This window comes from Grammomys surdaster, unplaced genomic scaffold, assembly GCF_004785775.1.
Source record: "Grammomys surdaster isolate TR1022 unplaced genomic scaffold, NIH_TR_1.0 125925, whole genome shotgun sequence".
Classification (NCBI taxonomy): Eukaryota; Metazoa; Chordata; class Mammalia; order Rodentia; family Muridae; genus Grammomys; species Grammomys surdaster.
In genome coordinates this window covers 993,698-1,012,276 of record NW_021620749.1, presented here as the reverse complement: position 1 = coordinate 1,012,276, position 18,579 = coordinate 993,698, and the positions used below count along the sequence as shown (strand labels likewise).

Sequence of the window (18,579 nt, the reverse complement as noted above, 5' to 3'; positions counted from 1 at the left end):
ACAAATGGGGCCCATGAGGCTTTCCTTGGAAATTTTTGAAGCAATGCTTGGTTGTTAACCCAACTGTGTGGTAAATGCAGAGGTTTTAAAGGGAACAAGAGAAAGAAAATAAATCATTCTATTTATTTTCATGATGAACCTAAGTACAGAAGAAAGAAACCTAAAGAAGAGGGCTGGGTGTGTGCCATTTCCTGGTGTGTAGAGTTTGCTTGCTGTTCTGAGTCTCACACTAACCCTCCTTCCCTTCCCCAAGCCCTTTAGTCTAATGCATCCTATATCTAAGACTGAAATAATATAGGATTTGGGTTTTAGAAGACTTTGCATCATGTTTTACCTGAGCCACACTCCTGTGCTCAGGGTCACAGTGAGGCAAAAAAGAATTCTCCCATTAAACCCTCATCCTCACATCATGGGGCATCGTGGGAATTTCTTGAGAATTTTCATATTCATGAAACTTAATTATAGCAAAATTGCCAATCTGTAAAATATGTCTGCATTTGAAGACTACTTTCAAGTCTGAAGCAGAACAAGGAGACAACAGCCCCCTGGAGATTCCCACAGTTTGCATAGAGAAGGTAAGGTAGGAGAAGAAAAAATACAAATGCATCCAGAGAGGCTTTATTTACCAAGAAAACTGAAAGTCCCAATCAGAGGAAGGATCTTATTATGACCCTGTAATCAACCGTGATATTCAACTTCAGAATAAATGGTTAGCTAAAGTCACCAGTTTAAGACATTAGCCCTAACGACAGTACAGATTTACACTCCCTGGCTGAGAAGGCTGCCAAGACTACAAGCACACTGTCTACTCTGAAAACAGGAGGCTGAATGGGAAGTATTTAAGCCCCTTCAGTAATCACTGGAGGTGCAAAGTGTGTCTTGGAGAAGAAAAATAACCATCTGAAATTCCCAAGAATCTGTGCTTCACCAGCATATGAACAGAATGATCCATTGGGTCTGCCAATGTGCAGAGACAAAATTATAAACATGTTTCTAATCCTTCGGTAAAATTGGGGTAATTAGGTTATAGTGCAGCTGTGATTTTCTACCAGAGAAGTAGTCATAACCACAGCCTAGGACACTGTTCTCCCCTACTTTCAGAGAGACCTTGGTAAGCTCTGGTTCAAGGCTGATGTGCTATTCATGAATTTGAGACTCTGGCGACAACTCCCCTTTAGCTTGTCTTTCTATCTATGCCAAGAGCTCATATTTGGCTGTACTTGAGGGTTTAACCATAGAATGGCTATGTTGACTACAAAGCCTTCACTCCACACTTAAATCAAGGATGGAACACAGTGGATGCTATGTTTAGGCAGATGACCCTCCCACAATTTATAGTTAATAGAAAATCAGGATGCATTGGAAACCTTAACAACAATGAAAATAGATTAAGACCAAATCCATTGCTCTAAAGAGACCAGCCAACCCCACATTGTGTGATCTGAAACCAGTGATTATAGAAGCAGCTCCCTCTCTGAACAACTGACTGGGTACTGAGTTCATCTCCTCCATCTTTGGTTTGTGACTTTGTAGCACTGTAGGAGGTAGGTGCAATGATGAACCCTCCCTCCATGGATGTTGCCTGAATCAAAGGTCACATGCTCAATGAGAGGCAGAATTCAGCCACAAAAACTGCTTCAAAACTTGAGTCCTTAGTGCTTCACCTGGCTGACTTCCTTCAATTTTGAAGAAATGACCAAAGGGATCAAGGAGAAAGGAAGAGAGAGAGAGAGAGAGAGAGAGAGAGAGAGAGAGAGAGAGAGAACAAACACATGGCTCACTGATAAACAGCAACTGAGGATGCCAACAGTAGGCCATAGAATGTCTGGATTCATACTGTCTCAGCAGAAATGGTAGCACACAGCTTCAGTCTTTCATCTGCAATCCCAACACCCAAAGGCACATCAGCAATAACAAAGTGTTCTCTTGGTTACCCTTCACAGAAGAGTGAGCCTATAGAAACAAGGAACTCTGTGGGGTCCCAGTTGGTTTCAATCAGAACCAAAGGTCCAAATTCTATTTCAGAAATGCTGTTCTTGATAGTCAGTGTCTCTGGAGGAGCATGGAAAACATGCACACGGCAGTGTGAAGACAGAGGCAGACCTGGCTAAAGTCCAAGAAACCAGAGCGACTCAGAGCTCCTAACGTTGGCTTAGAGCTGAGACTAAGTATTGTCTGCTGACCAAGGATACATCTATCCTTGGTAGTCGAAGAGCTAGAAAATGAAATTCCTGTGACTCCAAACAACCAACAAAACCAGAAATGCAGTGAAACTCCCCAAACTGATGTCAGGTCACTGACAGGAAAAGGTGGCCACTGAGAGCCAATCACGATACCTGGATTATGTCAGTTCCAGAGAGATGCCATGTCTCTCATCTGTGGGTCATAGATTTTATATAGATTTGTAAATGCATATGTGTACAGATGCCATGAAAGCAGAAGGGAAGAGCAGAAGGGAGGGGGTGTGAAGAAAGGAGTGACCAGGATGCCAGGATCGGCTCGAAGTATAGTATATACTTGCACGGAAATGGCCTTAGTAACCAGCATGGTCAAAGAAAGAAAATCAAAGCTGAACCCAAGAAATCAAAGAAAGAACCCAAGGCAGCACCAACTTGTTGCAGTCCTGCCTCCCTGCAGACCCTCTTAGCTTGGGTTACTATGGCCCCTCTCTCCAACAAGGTCCCAGCCCTAGGCCCTGAGGTTCTAAAAAAGTAGGACATTTTGCTTTGTGGTTTTTAGAGCAAAGTTGAGCAGCTTTGATTTGAAAGGATTAATAAGCCTCCTAAGGTTACTCTTAAGCACATAAAATATCATCCATATACATTTAAAGAAACATACCAATAAATCACTCCATAGCTTCCAGGTTCACAAATATATCCTATACATACTCCCAAACAACATAGAAATGTCAGTGGGATTTTACTTCTGTTAGTATTATTTATGAAAAGAAAATTAATAAATGTGACAAAATACAACATAAGCATTGGCATGTACTCTGGACTTAGTGAGCATTTTAATTCTTTTATCTGTCTCTTTCTATTAATTAATCAATTAATGAGAGAGAGAGAGAGAGAGAGAGAGAGAGAGAGAGAGAGAGAGAGAGAACAAGCACACAGGAGAGCACATTCCACAAAGTGGATGTGTGTGTCAGAGGCACACAGGTATCAGTTCTAAATCCCCCCTGCTGGAGACAGCTAAGCAGACTTCTGTTGTTTTTCTGCACTTCACAACAGGCTAGCTGGGCAGCAAGCTTTCAGGAATTCTCCTGCCTCAGCCTTCCACATCCCCATAGAAACATTGGGGTGATTATCCTTTGTACAACATATTTAACTTTATGAGAGAGTTTGGGGATTCAAACTCATCCTGTTGGAGGGAGTACTTTACCTGTTGAGCCATTCCCAGCCTCCCTTTTCTTTTTGTTAGAGATGTATTAATTCAACAATGATAACAACAGTCACTGAAAACCTGTTAGCTTGGTCTAGACTAGGAGGAGAGTAGAGACAGCATCTCTACTGGAAAGATTTTCTAATTAAAACTCAAAGTTTACATTCATTTAAAGTATCTTCTTTAGGTTAGTAAGAAATCTGACTTTTCTATGTTTTGTTTTGTTTTGACTTGAGAAAAGGTCTCACTCTGTAGTCTACATTAACCTGGAACTCACTACAGAATCCAGGCTAACTTCAAGCTCTTGCTTGGTATAGGTACCATATATAGTCTGCTGGAATACATATAATGGACTCAAGCTGTCAAGGTTCTCATTGGCTCTTTGAAAGGTTTAATCCTGGAATCTTTAAAAGAAATGTTTTTTATTACATTGTATTTTGTGCCACCCCCTGTGTGTGTGGTCTGTCTGTTATCAAAATTATTGTTGCTTGAGTTCAGAGAGATGGTTCAACGGTTAAGATCAGCAGCTGCTCTTCCAGAGAACCTAAGTTCGGTTTCTAGCACCTACATGATAGTTCACAATCATCTGTAATTCCTGTTCCAGAGGATGTGATGCTCTCTTCGGAACGCTGAAGGTACCAGGCACTTATATAGTGCACAGGCATGCATGCAGCCAAAACATTCATACACATAAAATAAAATAAATCTTTACAAAAGATTACTGCCACTAAGAATCTCTAGCCCCATCTATTCTCTCCTGCTACATGTATGGTTGAATAATAGATATTAGGTAGAATTCTTTTGAATAGACAGGGTTCACTTAGTTACTAGACAGAGGTGTGATGCAGCCTATCTCAGAGACCATAGAGGAGAACTATCCCCTTTAGGCATGGATCTGCTGCTGAAGCCCCAGTTATCCAATGGAAACCAAAGGGTACTGAGGCCATCAGCAACCCAAAGGGGTGTTTCTCTAAGCTCCCTTCCCTGGAAGGGTCTCTGGAATCCCTTGATGCTACTAGACCTGCAGGTACCCATGCCAAAAACATTTAGTACATGAGCCAATAATTCTGTTAGTTCTTGCCTAATACAAGTTACTGCCCAAATCATGCTGGGGGAAAATCACAGAACTTTTTTGCTTGTGAGTATGATCTGACTAAAATATAATCAGGCTGCATAGGCTCTGCATAAACGACATATGCACATTCTAAGCCAAGCTTTGATTCTTGTGTGTCAGGCTCTACCTGGGATGTCCCCGTCCCCTTACCTGTCCACCTATGATTAAAGCAGTAGACTGTTGTAATGGGCATTCACATGCTACGGCATATATGTGGAGATCAGAAAACAGCTTGCATTTGGGTCCCAAGGATAGAACTCTGTTGTCAGGCTTGGTGACAAATGCCTTTAAACAAAAGCCATCACTATGATCAAAGATGATTATTTTTAATTTAATTGTGGCTCATCTTAGAAAAGCAACCCTTTATTTTCTAGAATTTCAGCATTCCTAACTAGCATAAAAGCAAACCTTCATTTAATTCATTTTCAGTTTTTAACAATTGGCACTCATAAGCTGCCCAGTCCCAGACTGGTGGTGTGCCAACTGTTTGTGTTAACCAGACTCTGGAAGTTCAAACACAGTGAGGACTTGTCACTCAGGGTTCCTTCAGCTCATCATTTAGGAGATTTCAGAAACATTAAAGAATAGTGAGGCTAGAATAAAGCACTATTTACCCTCTATCTGCCAGCTACTAGTGAGTGCTCCCCATTGTTACTCAATGGACTCAACTACAAGCAAATCTCTGTGTCTGGGGGAGACAGCTTCATTTGTAAGGTGCTGGCCATAAAAACACCAGGTCTGGTGGCATGAATTTTCAACTCCAAAACTGGGGAGGCAGAGACAACTGGATCCCTGGGGCTTGATGGCAAGCCAGCCTAGCCCTCTTAGTAAGCTCAGAGCAGAGAAAGACCTAGTCTCAAAAGGAGAAGAGAAGATGTACAGTGCTATGAGGAAAAGCACCTGAGGTTGGCTTCCCATCTACACATCCACGCACATGTGAATATATAACCATACATTCATGAACACATAGACATACAGACAGACACACACATACATGAACACAGACATGCATACAGACACACAGAGAAACACAGAAACACAAATACATACACACACATATGTGAACACAAACATGGATATCTATGAGACACAGAGACATATATATATATATATATATATATATATATATATATATATATATATACACATGCATGAACACATAGACACACACACATACACACTGCACCTTTACTAACTGCTTCCTGCCACTGCTGCTGCTGCTTTCAGGAAGGCCCTTCGACATCATTTTATGGTATGGCTTTGGAAGGTGTTGGTGGGTATTTATTTGTTCAGTGTTCAGTCACTGTTGATACATGCTTGGTGTCGAATGCTTGTCCCTCACTGCACAGGCTAACATGATTGCACATACTCATGTGTCTCATCCGCATTGGCCTGTCGGTAAAGCCAGGTCAGCAGGCTAGAGTCCACAAGAGAAAATAAATCAATACCTCTTTGAATTAATCATGCAGCTGTCTGATAGGATTACGGGTGCACGAGGTGGAGCAGATGTGCAGAACCCATGTGTTTCTCTTTTCTTGTGGTTTTTCCTTCATTTCCCAGGGCCACTTACCACATTCTTGTCATTGATTTCCAATACATGCCTCTCATTCCTAGTTTCTGTCCCATCTAAATCTGCCCAGAAGGGATCTGAGAGATACAAAGACTCAAATGTAAATCACAGGTAAGTGTGCATTTAAATTACTGTGTTTTCTTTGATGTTTAAATGCTGGTTACATATGATGGCTAGAAATAAACTAAGCCTGCTGTCCTTCAGTCCTATAGTAGTAAGATGATGTACATAAGTCATGTGTGTGTTGTATCTATGTATATGTGTTAGTATGTAAGTATGTGTGTCTGGTATATGCATTATGTGTGTAGTATATGCATTTATGTGTGTTTATGTATGTGTTATATATGTGTTTACATGTATATATGTATGTATGTATGTTTATGTGTGCATGTTTGTGCATTTTTATATGTATATACTATGTGTGTTTTTGTGTGTTTATATATGTATGCATGTGTGTTTGTATGTGTGTTTTGTATATGTATGTAGTGTATACACACAACACTTATTTTTCCTGACTTAGTGGCAAATATAATATTACTAACACATCCAGGAATTCCTTGTAGATGATGTAAAAACGACCTGCAAGGCTGGGACACACTTTCTTCAGTGTTCCATTATTTTTAGTGAGAATATAAAAACAGGTATCTTGCAAATCTTGAATCTTGGACAGTGCTGTTTAAAGAACCTTCCTCACTTGGAAACCATCACAGCAGAGACACATCATGCAAACCTGGTCCGCGAGTCCCCTGGCACTCCACCAAGGAAGCTGGCCTGGCTATGTTCCCTTCTGGAAAATGGCCCTGCTCAATTTCAAGTTCATTTGGCTTTTTCAATGATAGGGTTTCAATTCAAAGGAATAGCAGTGCTGAGAACTGAAAATGTCACCATCTAATTAAGGCATGGGGGTGCACAGTGCTCTTTCCTCTCCTAATATTACCTGTGGTCTGAAAATGACTCCGTGAAGACTCTTCATAAAACCCTTTCTTTTCCTGGTATAAAAACAATCGTCACAAGAGATACTGTAGTCACAGAAGGACAAAGGAACACTGCAGAAAATGAGCAAAAATCAAGAGCAAGAGAAATGAAAAGAGCCAGGAAGGCTCACAGGCAGTTTAGCTGAAAACAAAAGGATGCATTTGCCCTCTTAATGCAAGGGTTCCCGGAGCATGAATCTCTGCACAGTCTATTCAGGAGTGAAGAGGGGGTAATGCCAAGGGGTGGCCCAGCAGAAGAGAAGCACAGAAAGCCGAAGAGTCATGACATTTGGTTGCTTGTTGCTTTTTTAACAAGCCACCGTTCCGTCAAACTCATTACTTGCCTATGCATCCCTCATACAAAGCAAACTCAAAAAACATTCACCTAAGAAAGCTTCCATCTATCACAGAGTAAATGTCAATTCATCTATGTGCTTCCAAATCCTTAAGATGAGACCTAAACAGAGGTAGAACCCGGGGAAAAGGATTTGATCATGAATACCTAATTAGAGTCCTCATGAAAGGACTTCAGAGGGGCCCCTTCCCCTTCATATCCTACAAAGAAACAAGAAGACAACTGTGATCAAGAGGGCGCCTTGCTAGGTAAAACTACCCAGCACCTTGATCTTAGATTCTCTAAGACTATAAGAAACAATTCCTATTCTTTATAATAACCAGTCCAGAGTAATATGTTACAGCACCTACAATGGACAGAGACTATGAGTACCCTATGTATATATACATGAGTGTCATGCATACATGAACATGCATGTATACACCACACACATGTATATACATGTGCCCATTCACATGTGCACATATTCTCCTTCCAGAAACATTACAAAAACATTTGAATACATAGGCACAGCATTCTATTTGTATCAAAGTATAATATAAACATTTGATGTTGAAGCAAGCTCTGAGTTATAAGTCTATTTCAAAAGCCACTCGATAAGCTGCATGTGGCTTTCACTGAACTTTTAAAGCTTTCAAACCACTAGTTTCTGTGGTCCTCTCAGTACAGGAGGCTTACCAACACTAAATGCACTGGGTCTGGTACATCTCTATCACACTTACGCCCTTGGTAAATAGATCATGTGGTTCATGAAAAGTGATCATTATAATGCTGTCATACCCATACCATGTGGTTACATTAAGGTCATGAAATAATTTTAAGTAAAATACAATGACAAGAAGAGAAACATACACCGTGGCCCTGGATGTGCCCTGCTCTGAACGCAAAGCTTAGGTGACTTGGACCTTCTGGATAGCTCCCCATCTTCACACAACATTCCAGCTCAAGCATGGTCCTGCAGTTAGTTGGGAGGATACTCTGAGACCATCTCCATCCTCAGTGGAGCTCACGGGCATCCCACTGGTCACACACCTGTTCCCTTTACTTCTTTTACCATGTGATCTTATCCTGTCTACCTTTTCCAGGTCATAGAGTTTGGTCTTATGTTCTTCCATCAACATCCTACAATTATAATACCCATGATCATTACTAGGTGTGAAATATCTATCACAGTGTGACACGACATGCATCTACATGCAAATATCATGCATGCAGAGGCATCTATTGCTTAGATAGAGTGACAGGTGCAGCCTAAGCCATGAAGTCATGGCTATGGGTCCACTACATGGAACAATGCCATGATACATCTCTTAAGACCTTGGTATGTATCCAGGTTCCTGTGGCTTGGGCTGTGCTTTGAGTTAAAATCTCAAGTATCTTAGGCTAGCTCCAACTCACTCTATATCCCAGGATGATCTTGAACTCCTGATTCTCCTGTTCTACTCCCAAATGCTGGCATGTGCCACCATACATAATTCATGTAGTTCTAGGAATCAAACCTGGGGCTTCATGCATGCTAAGCAAGCTCTCTATTCTATGACTTAATACATGCTGCAGTGTAAAATTGAAAGGGGTAAGACATAAAAAAAAAAGCATTTCAGGAAAATAAAACAGACAGTGTTCACTTTGAGGAAAACAAATCCTGGCAATTAGGTGATCCCTTTTCCCATGAAGGAAGGTGACAGCTGTGACATCCCAAGATGCCTTTGATTTGTCAACCAAGGTACTCTAGAGAGGTGATGTGGAGTCATATTTTGGAAAAAAATAGAGAAAACCAAAATTTATTTCTCCAAGTATTGAGAATAATTAGAAAAATTTGAAATAATCCTTTGAATCCAGCACCAATATATTATTATCTTTGGGGGTGGGGAAGGAATAATTAGAGATTGCCTTGAAATTAAAATTTACCTTTCATGCTCCTGATGGAGAAAAGCCATCACCTTTCTTATCTAGCTCTGGAACCTGTATGACGTCATAGCAACCTGTAAAGCAAAAGTGGCACACCTGCCATGGGGGTGACCAACCATTTTCTCATTGGATTTGATGCCTGCTCCATAAGAGGGAGTCATGGTATAAAGCCTGTGGCTGGGGATGTTAAAGGCCCTATGTAGGCTCATACTATGATGGTTTTACTAACTAGATATGTTATCAAATAGCTTTCTATATATTTATTTATATGTCCTTCTATTCATTCTACTGTCCCCTTGGTTAAGACACTTCTTGTAGTATGTGGTGGACAGTTAATGCACAGATTCATATTTGGTCAAACTGATGAAAATAAGCAACTGTTGAATACTGGGACCTAAGTGAGAGATATACATCACCCACAGCAAAGGTCAGGAAACATGCCAGAAGAGGGGGGAGGGGAAAGAATGCAAAATCTGGAGGACAGGAAGAATGTTATGAAATGTTGTCTCTGGACAGGACCTTTGCTCTGATGGCCTCACGGCTGCTATGGTATCCAGCACAAGTTTTGTACAGATTGTATCAATCAACATTTTATCCTGGATGTGGGAAGGGTTCATGAGAGCTGGCTCCTCTCTCAGAGTCCACTTGCAGCTTATGACTGTCTGAAAAGAGGAAAAATTTTCTTCATGCTTCAATAAATAACCTCCCTTTCATGATCATGCAAGCAAACACACACACACACACACACACACACACACACAGACACACAAAGAAGACTTATTGTTGAGAATGGTCTTAACACAAGGGGGAAGGAATAAGAGAAGGTAACTGTTGATAAAAGAGCACAATTCCTTAAATATATGTTTAAAGTTAGCAAATACTAAATGAAGACATTAAAATAAAACAACATAAGATATGATGATGGGTATGCAAATGTCTCTGGTTTGATCATCATTAAATATTAATCTAATGATTATCAGATTAAATTATTATACTTCATGAAAAATTTATAAGCATATATCAATAAAATGTTAAATAATAAAAATATATTACCTTTGCTTAGGCAATTTTGTATATTTGCTTTTTCCTTACATAACGTACTTCCAAAGACATTAATCACATTGCCTTCAAAACACAATTAAATATCCTAAATACACCAAATATACGGAGTTAAATCCAGCTTGGTTCGTATACTTATAAATACCTTTCTTGCTTTGATAAATCTTTACCTTATGACTCATTACCATTATAAAAGGCAGGTCACTCAGGTGGTGATGTTATTTAGACATGAGCTCTCTGGGCCTCAGTTTCCTTATCTGTGAAGTAGGATGGTGAGACTAGTACCTGATGGGATTGCAATGCAGGTGTTGCTAAAGGCTGATGTATCCGTGCGATGCCATGGAGAACTACAGCACCATTGGTACCACTACACATTCCTGTGCACCGGAACTCCGAATCACCCATGAGAGTTAAAGCAAAATAATCTGTTTCCTTTCATGCCAGTTTGTTGCTAACCTTCTACCATCTAATTTATATTTGAGGAAATACTTAAGTCAGTCTAAGGGTGTTTGTTTTAGAAATCATGTACTTTGCCAGTTCATACCATCCTGGTGCTTTAGTGTCATGGAGCAGGGTTCCCGGTCATTCATCCTCAACATCCTCTGTACCCTTTGCATTTTGACAACTCTTGTTGAATTATCTTTGCTTTTCTGTTTTAACAAGTACCTTACAGGCAACAGTCTACGTGTTCCAGAAGCACATGCAGTACAAGTGGTAACAATGGCCAATGTTTATGTCATGATACAAGTGGTAACAGTGGCCAAGGTTTATATCATGATACAAGTGGTAACAGTGGCCAATAAAACCCTGCCCCCATTGGTGGTACATACTGTAGCTTTGTTACAGATTTCTGCTCCTAGGATTTAGTTTGTCCTGTGTGGCTTTGTGGGGAGGAAACTGAAGGTCCAGTATGGCTATCCTCTCAGAGCCTTGTGCTTCTTTTCTCTGCTGACTCTTCCCCAGAGTCTCTCCCTTGTAATAGTCTCAGTATGGGTGTGGCAGCTAACTGTATTAGAGACTCTCTGAATTCTAGCAAGTGACCAAAGCTGGTCTGATCTTAGGGATCCTTGACAAATGCATAGAGTATCCTGGGAGATTATGTCTGAAAAGGGAATAACTCAGAAAGCCAAAATTAAGAAGGGAGATAAGCATAGAGCTTCAGTTCTCAGCCTCCTGTTCTTTATTATGGATGGGCCTGTAAAGTCATGAGTGCCCACTTGAGGACAGTGAAGCTAAAACCAGAGAGACACCTGTCCCTGCATCCCCAGTTAGTGCTCTGAGCTGCAACTGAAAGCCATTTTCTCTTGGAAATACTAAACAGTCGTTAGGAAGGTGTGGGAGACTGCTGCAAAAATCCGATGCTGAGTTTTACACACAGTTGCCACATATAGCACATTTGTGTACTTCTCACACACACAGCATAGTGGCACACACAGCACCTATCTCCCCACACATACGCCATACACTTACCAAATACAACATACAAGTGTATACACAGATAGACACCTCTGGTGCCTGAGGTGTCCCTGGTTCAGGCTAAATCTACTCACTCACTGTTCTTTTTTCTTTCATAAGAGCACTACCATGGCTGTGTCTTGTGCTCCTGCTTCTGTGCTTTGGGAATCTGCTCTGCAATGCACAACTTTCAGCATGAAGGTTACAGTTCTTCCTCTTGAAATGGCATACTGCTTTGTTGCTCAGGGTCTTTGGACCTCTTTTTTGTTTGAGGACATTGAACCCAGCTGCTGACAACACATAGCCCCAACTCAGGGTCCTTAGGAAACTGAGTAGAATCACAACTGGTCTGGTTCCATTCATACTTGGGGAGATGGAACATAGACAGCCAGTTCAGTGAGCAACAGACTTAGCTAAATGTAATGAATGGCTTTCAAATGGAAGTACTGCCCTCTCTTCTCATGAGCTTTCTCGGGGAGCAGGTCCAGCATGCCACACACACCATACCCCCTCAAACTTTCTGATTCCAGCCCCTGCATCGAACCCTGCATTTTCTGTGTTTTGAATGAAGCTCCTGTTTGCTAAAAGTAAATGTAAGTGAAATTAGATAACATACATGGGTAAAACCGCACGTTCCTCTCCAATGCTTCTTTCACACAGTGATTCCCTGGCATATTTGAAGCTAAACATGAGGTTTGCCAATGACAGCTTCATCCTTACATCACCCGAATGGTGACCTCATTACCCCCTCTGGTTACCAACAGGATAACTACCCAAACAGTAAAGTAGCAGACTACCCTGAAAACACTTAGCACTGGCTGTAAAATGAAACTCTCAGTGCCAAGAAGGGAGCTGTTTTTCCAAGTCTATAAATGTAGTCACAATACATGCACACCCCTAGACCCTCACCATGGTACAGCTCTTGATCCAGTGTCTCTCCTTCAGTGAAAATGGATTGTATCCAAGCTACCCTCAGCACAGCTTGATAAGACATGCTGAATGGAAGCCTTTCCTACTTTACCTATATTTTAATTAGTCTCCCTTCCTCTCTAAAATGCAACGATAATATCATTTTCTAGAACTTTCCCTACTTCCCCAGGCAACTTCTTCTGTGACCTGAAGCCTTTGCCCATTCCCCTGACCATCCATGTGCTACTCTCTCTGAGCTCTTTAGGACAGAAACTATCCCCAAGGTGTGCCAACAGGGGTTGCTTCTCAGAGTCACCTCCTGGGTTATTTATGACATCCAGACACAGTTTTGTCCCAAGACCTACACAAAAGTTTGATGCAAAATACTAGTCTATGCCCTTTCTCATTCCACATGAACAGCAGACCACTCTCTTTCATCCCAAATGTGGGTGGAAGAGAATCAGCTTTTAGATCTGTATTCATGGATCCTATCAGAAAAAACTCTTGGGTCATTTCTAAAGAAGGGTTTTCACTAGGGAACACTACAGAGGGAGACAGCTGCTGCAGGGACTGTACAGTGTCTGCTTTTTCCACTTTCCAAATCTGGTCCCCTTTGGCTGCGTCTTTGAAGTTAGCGTGCCTGAGCCCCTGGAGAGACTCTCACAACTTTATCAGCAGAAACAGAGATGGCGTGCCAGACCCTCCCATCACCGCCTTCGTACATGTGAGGAAATTCTCAATGGGCACTATGAACAAACCTCACAAAGGAAGACAGGGTCATTGTTCTCTGGGATTGTGTCTTAGGGTTCTTGGCAGCAGCAATGACTCCATGCATTTTGATAGCCAACCCGCTGTATGATTATGGGGTTACATTAATATTCAAAAGGCTTTTGCTGCTCTGCATGACAAAAAGACATTGAATCACACATGCAGCCCCCATGAATCTCTGTTCCCGTCTCAGTGATGTAGGAAGACAGTGGGCCAGAGTCCACCATATTTACAAGAATGCAGGTTTGTGATATGAACTGTTCTGTGTACACAGAGCTCAAGTCCCCTCTGCACTTCACTAGGGTCTGAGGGTGGTGACTGACAGCAATGGAAGCATCCAACATTATGATCTTTGAGGTAACTACAGGAGTCCTACCCTTAGGCTACCAAAGTATTCTTTGCAAAGATAATCCAAAAGAAATGAATTCATTCGTGTCCTGGATATTGGGAACTTCAAGAATAGGAAGAAGCATAATCTGTCCCTGAGTGGGCCTCAGGCCACCTCCAGCCTCCACCATCCCCATTCCTGTCCCCCACACCAAAGAGAATTTGGTTTTCATACAGCCCAATATGCAGCGAGTTCAATGAGACGAACCCATCAGAGTCCCTTGGACCAGTCCGGCTACATCTTGCTGGTTTTCTCAGCCCAAATAAACAAAAGTGGTGTGCTATGGGATAGCCATCATTCTGTTGCCCCTTGTAGAGATGCATCAATTATTTAAATTTTCCTTCATTGAAAAGCAATTTGGTGGGGCTGGGGAGATGAAGATGTTCAGTGACCAAATCACTGTCACCCCAAGAGTGAGGACCCAAGTTCCAATCCCTACATAAAGTAGGATACAAACACCTGTATCTGTAATCCCAACATTCCTATGGAGAGATGGGAGGTAGAGACAGGAGAATCCATGGAGCTAGCCTGGAGTAAGAGGCAAAGCAGTCGTGAACAACAAGAGACATTGTCTCAAAGAAGATGTAAGGGGAGAACCTGTCCCATTTGTAGAAGACAAATATCCATTTTCTTAGTCAAGATTCCCAAAGAACATCTGGCTCACACATTTGCACAAACTTGCTGCTCATATACTCTAAGCACTTTGACTGCTCTGAACTCAAGTGGCCCCCAGGCCTTCAAGGCTATGTCCCCCAGCAGCACCCTGGATACTGTTTCTGTCACCTTCAGTGACTTCATGGCCTTGTTTCCTCAGTGGGCCCATTGTAGGAGCCCACAAACACCAGTTGATCTGTCACAGAGCTTCACTCCCTCTCACCTTTGCTGTCAGAGCTTAGCCCAGGTCTTGACCCTTGAGGCCATCAACCTAATTAAAGGTCTGTTGGATTCAGGATGGATGACTAGAGTCTATCTCCAACTGGCTGACATATAAACAAATGGTTGTTTATTGGTGGATTCCTTCATAAGGTAACATTCCAATGGTACTTCGCCCTCTCTGCCTTCAGGCCCATGGCCCACTGACCTTGTTACTAAATTTGTGACTACCATGATGAATTTCATAAGAACAGAGATGACATGTGTCACTCCCAAGTGCTACATGGTCAACTTCTCCCTCTCCCAGGGAAGATGTTGAGGCCTGAACTGGATGTGCTGCTATGTGATGGTGGAATAGCCTTCAATCCAGGCCTCACAGTGAGGGTGACAGTGAACATAGCTCTAAATATTCTCCTCCTGAGAAGAGCCTTTCCCTTCAAGGATACACAACACCTAGTCATGTCACATGAAGTCCGTTCTCTCCCAGGATGCTCTCTGCTTAGCTATGTCAATGTGAAGACCCCTTTCTTCAACACTTCGCAAGTAAATAATTGCTTCAGTATCCCCCCATTTGCCATGTAGATCCCTAAGAGAAGAGGTAAAAGCCATGAATGCAGCCACACAGAGGTGCACAAGCAAGCATTTATTCCCAATATCACAATCATGTTCACTTCTGGAACTCAGCATCTTTCAGATCATAACAGATTATACAATTGATCAGCATAGCCTCAAGAACTTACCATGCTCTGAGGCATGAGGGTTTCATCTTCTCTCTAGGTCACTACTAAAGTCAGACTTTATGTCAAAACCCTGTCATCTCAGCTACTCAAGAGACTGAGGCAGGGGGGGATTGCAAATTCGAGGCTACCCAGGATTAACATAAAGAGGTTCTTCTCAAAATGAAAATCACAAAAGGCCTGGAGATGGAGCTGTGTGGCAGGATAGTCACCGAGCACATGGGAGGTCTGTGCTCAATCCCCAGCAAAGAAAACCAATCAACAGAAAAGGCAGCATAAAAATTAATCAACAAACTAACTAACTACCTAAAACCACTGGTCTGTCCTGTAGTTCTTTGACGTATTTTCAGGATGACATACCTTCATTTTCATTAGGGTCTTTTAAGTGGCTGCTTTACATGAAGTGACAGGTGACAGACTTCATCCAGGTAATTAAGAAGCAGAAACAAAAACATGGCATCTTCATGAAGGGCTGAGCTGCTGATTGTCTCTGAATACACAGGATGCCACAGCTACCAGGGACAGCTAGAAAGTGAATGGCATGTGTGTGTGGGAGGGGTGGTGGGCTGTGAGAGGAAGTGAGGTACCCAGTTGAGTCTGTTTAGAAACCCGGAGACCCTAAAGGGATGGTAGGAGTTTGGTGGTACTCCTGGGCCTCCTGGTGCCTCTCACTCAGCTTTAGTCCTCCACAGCCCGTCCCACAAAGGGGTCTATGACCATCAGTCATGTAGGAACAGTGTCTCAAGCTCTCCTATATGTAGATGAGGGATCTCCAAGCTCTCAGACCAAGCTAATAGGAGTTACTTGCTTTCAGACCCTAACCCACCCCAAAACTGTATATAAGAACCCTATTCAGGAGAAGTAAAGGTGTGTGAGAATCATCCTGTTGTCCAAGAGTTTCTGTCGCAAAAACTGTAACACTTGGGAAGAGATCTGCTCTTCCCAAGTGCCTTCAGGACCCTTCCCATGCTCCTTGTTAGCTAGCCAGCTTCTCACTGACTGGCTGAGAGCAGAGCTACAGGTTCAGCAACTGGGTGGCAACAGCAGAGTGGAGGCAGCAGAGACAATTCCCCCTCCATACTCGAACTTGATCCCCTTGGCCTGAACCCAGAGATCTTTGTGGGAAGCCTTCTGGAACCAGAACCTCTGAGTGTATGTGTGTATGTGTGTGTGTGTGTGTGTGTGTGTGTATGTGTGCGTGTGTTATATGCATAAAGTGTATGTATGTGTACATGTGCACATATGCATATGTGTATGTATGTGTGCATAAGTGCATACTTCTGCAGCCTCTTGCCCTAGTCCACAGAGACCACCAAGAACAAAGTTGCTATCTGAACATCACAACTCACCATGCATGAAAATTTCCCCAAAGAAACACAATTTTAAGACACCAGAAGTCACCATGGAAGGAATCACAAGAGAGGAAACCTGATCATTTTACCCAGGTGGCCTTTTCAGGTCTAGAGCACAGGGCAAAAAGCCAACATCAATACTGGTGGTGGTGGATATACTGTGATCTCCCAACAGACTGAGCTGGCCTGGATTTTCTAGATACCCAATACAGGATGAGAAGTTATTCTATACCACCATATGCTTCTGATCAGAACATAGATTCTCTGTAGAAACGGTGAGTTCAAGGTCAGCAGTATGGCATTTGCAAGGACCAGCAGCAGAACACAGAACAGAAACCAACACTGTTTCCATATCACAGTTCCAAAATATCAGCATACCTCAATATCACAACACACTGTGCACCAATGAAGTGTCTCAGGGACACAGTAGTCAACTTACCTGCTTTTGAATGCAGAAATAAAACCTCAATTTTCCCATTCAAGTTGGGGCTATGTGCATTGCACATGTGACTAACATCTCTTCATCAATCAACTCCTCATTGAGTGTGGAGATGGGACCACTATATACCAGCAGGTATGGTGACCACACCATAAGCATGCCACCAGGCATATTTAATAATAATATGGAGTCAACCAAGGTAAACTCACCCTTTGATATAATCACCCCAGGTGTCCTTCCTTATATCACACAGAAGTGGAGGCCCATTCCTACCTCTAAGCAGCCTCACGATGTACAGTGGCGCTCAGCCTACCTGAGACAAGTGAAACCGTGTCTTTCTCCCATGAGACGACAGTGACGTACGCCTCCACCGAGGAGGGGATAATGCACTTGAACACCGCAACATTGCCTCTCATGGTTTTCTGGTCCTCCACACGGACTGTATAGGGCTCCCGTAAAACTGAAAGGCAGAGAGAGGACTCTTGGTAAGACTCACAGAAAATAAGATCATTCTGGCCAAAGAGATATTGTTCTAATGCAAACAGGGGCGTGGCACACAGATAGCAATTGCATAGCACAGACACTGGGAAGAAATCCGCAAACATATTCATCTGTCTTTCATGACCTAATTAAAAATCCACTTCATTAGCAATACACTGCACCCTGCTCTAAAGGAAAGAGTCTAACCTGAGACTTGAACTGGACCTTTAATGCACCTGAAGGCAAAGGGAATACATAAGTCTCTCAGAGGAGGAGGGATGGGCTCTAGGGATTAGCTTCTCTTAGTCCATCAAAGATGGAGGAATAAGTGTTAGAAAAGGAAATGAATACAAAACTTAAGAAATTCAAGCTGGGGAAATGACAGTGGGTAAAACGCTTACTCTGCAAGTGTAAAGACCCGAGTTCAAGTCCTCAGAACAGCTAGCCAAAATGACACACGTCTATAGTCCTGGTGCTCCTAAGCACAGATGGGAGGTAGAAACAGAAGGATCCCTGGAAGCTACAGGCCTAACAGCCTGATGTGTACAGTGACAAGAGACCAGACTCATCTCAAGCAAGGTGGACAGTGAAGCAGACACACAGTTCTCTCTGACTTCCACATGCATGCCATGACACGTGCATTCCTGTACCCATGCACATGAACATGGAGACTCCACTCCACTCTCTCCCTACCCCTATCCATGTCATCATACATACACACACACACACACGAGGGGGGGAAGGGGGATGGAGGGAAAGAGAGAGACAGAGAGAGAGAGAGAGAGAGAGAGAGAGAGAGAGAGAGAGAGAGAGA

The 18,579-nt window shown here is 42.5% G+C and overlaps 1 protein-coding gene across 1 annotated transcript in view; it reads right to left on the bottom strand.

Moving 5' to 3' along the window:
* Dscam (DS cell adhesion molecule) overlaps nucleotides 1–18,579 on the bottom strand; it is a 479,658-nt gene that overhangs the window by 421,992 nt on the left and 39,087 nt on the right. The window contains exon 3 of the mRNA XM_028752551.1: nucleotides 17,599–17,745. Within this exon, the coding sequence (XP_028608384.1) occupies nucleotides 17,599–17,745 (147 nt within the window). The remainder of the gene's footprint in view (nucleotides 1–17,598; nucleotides 17,746–18,579) is intronic.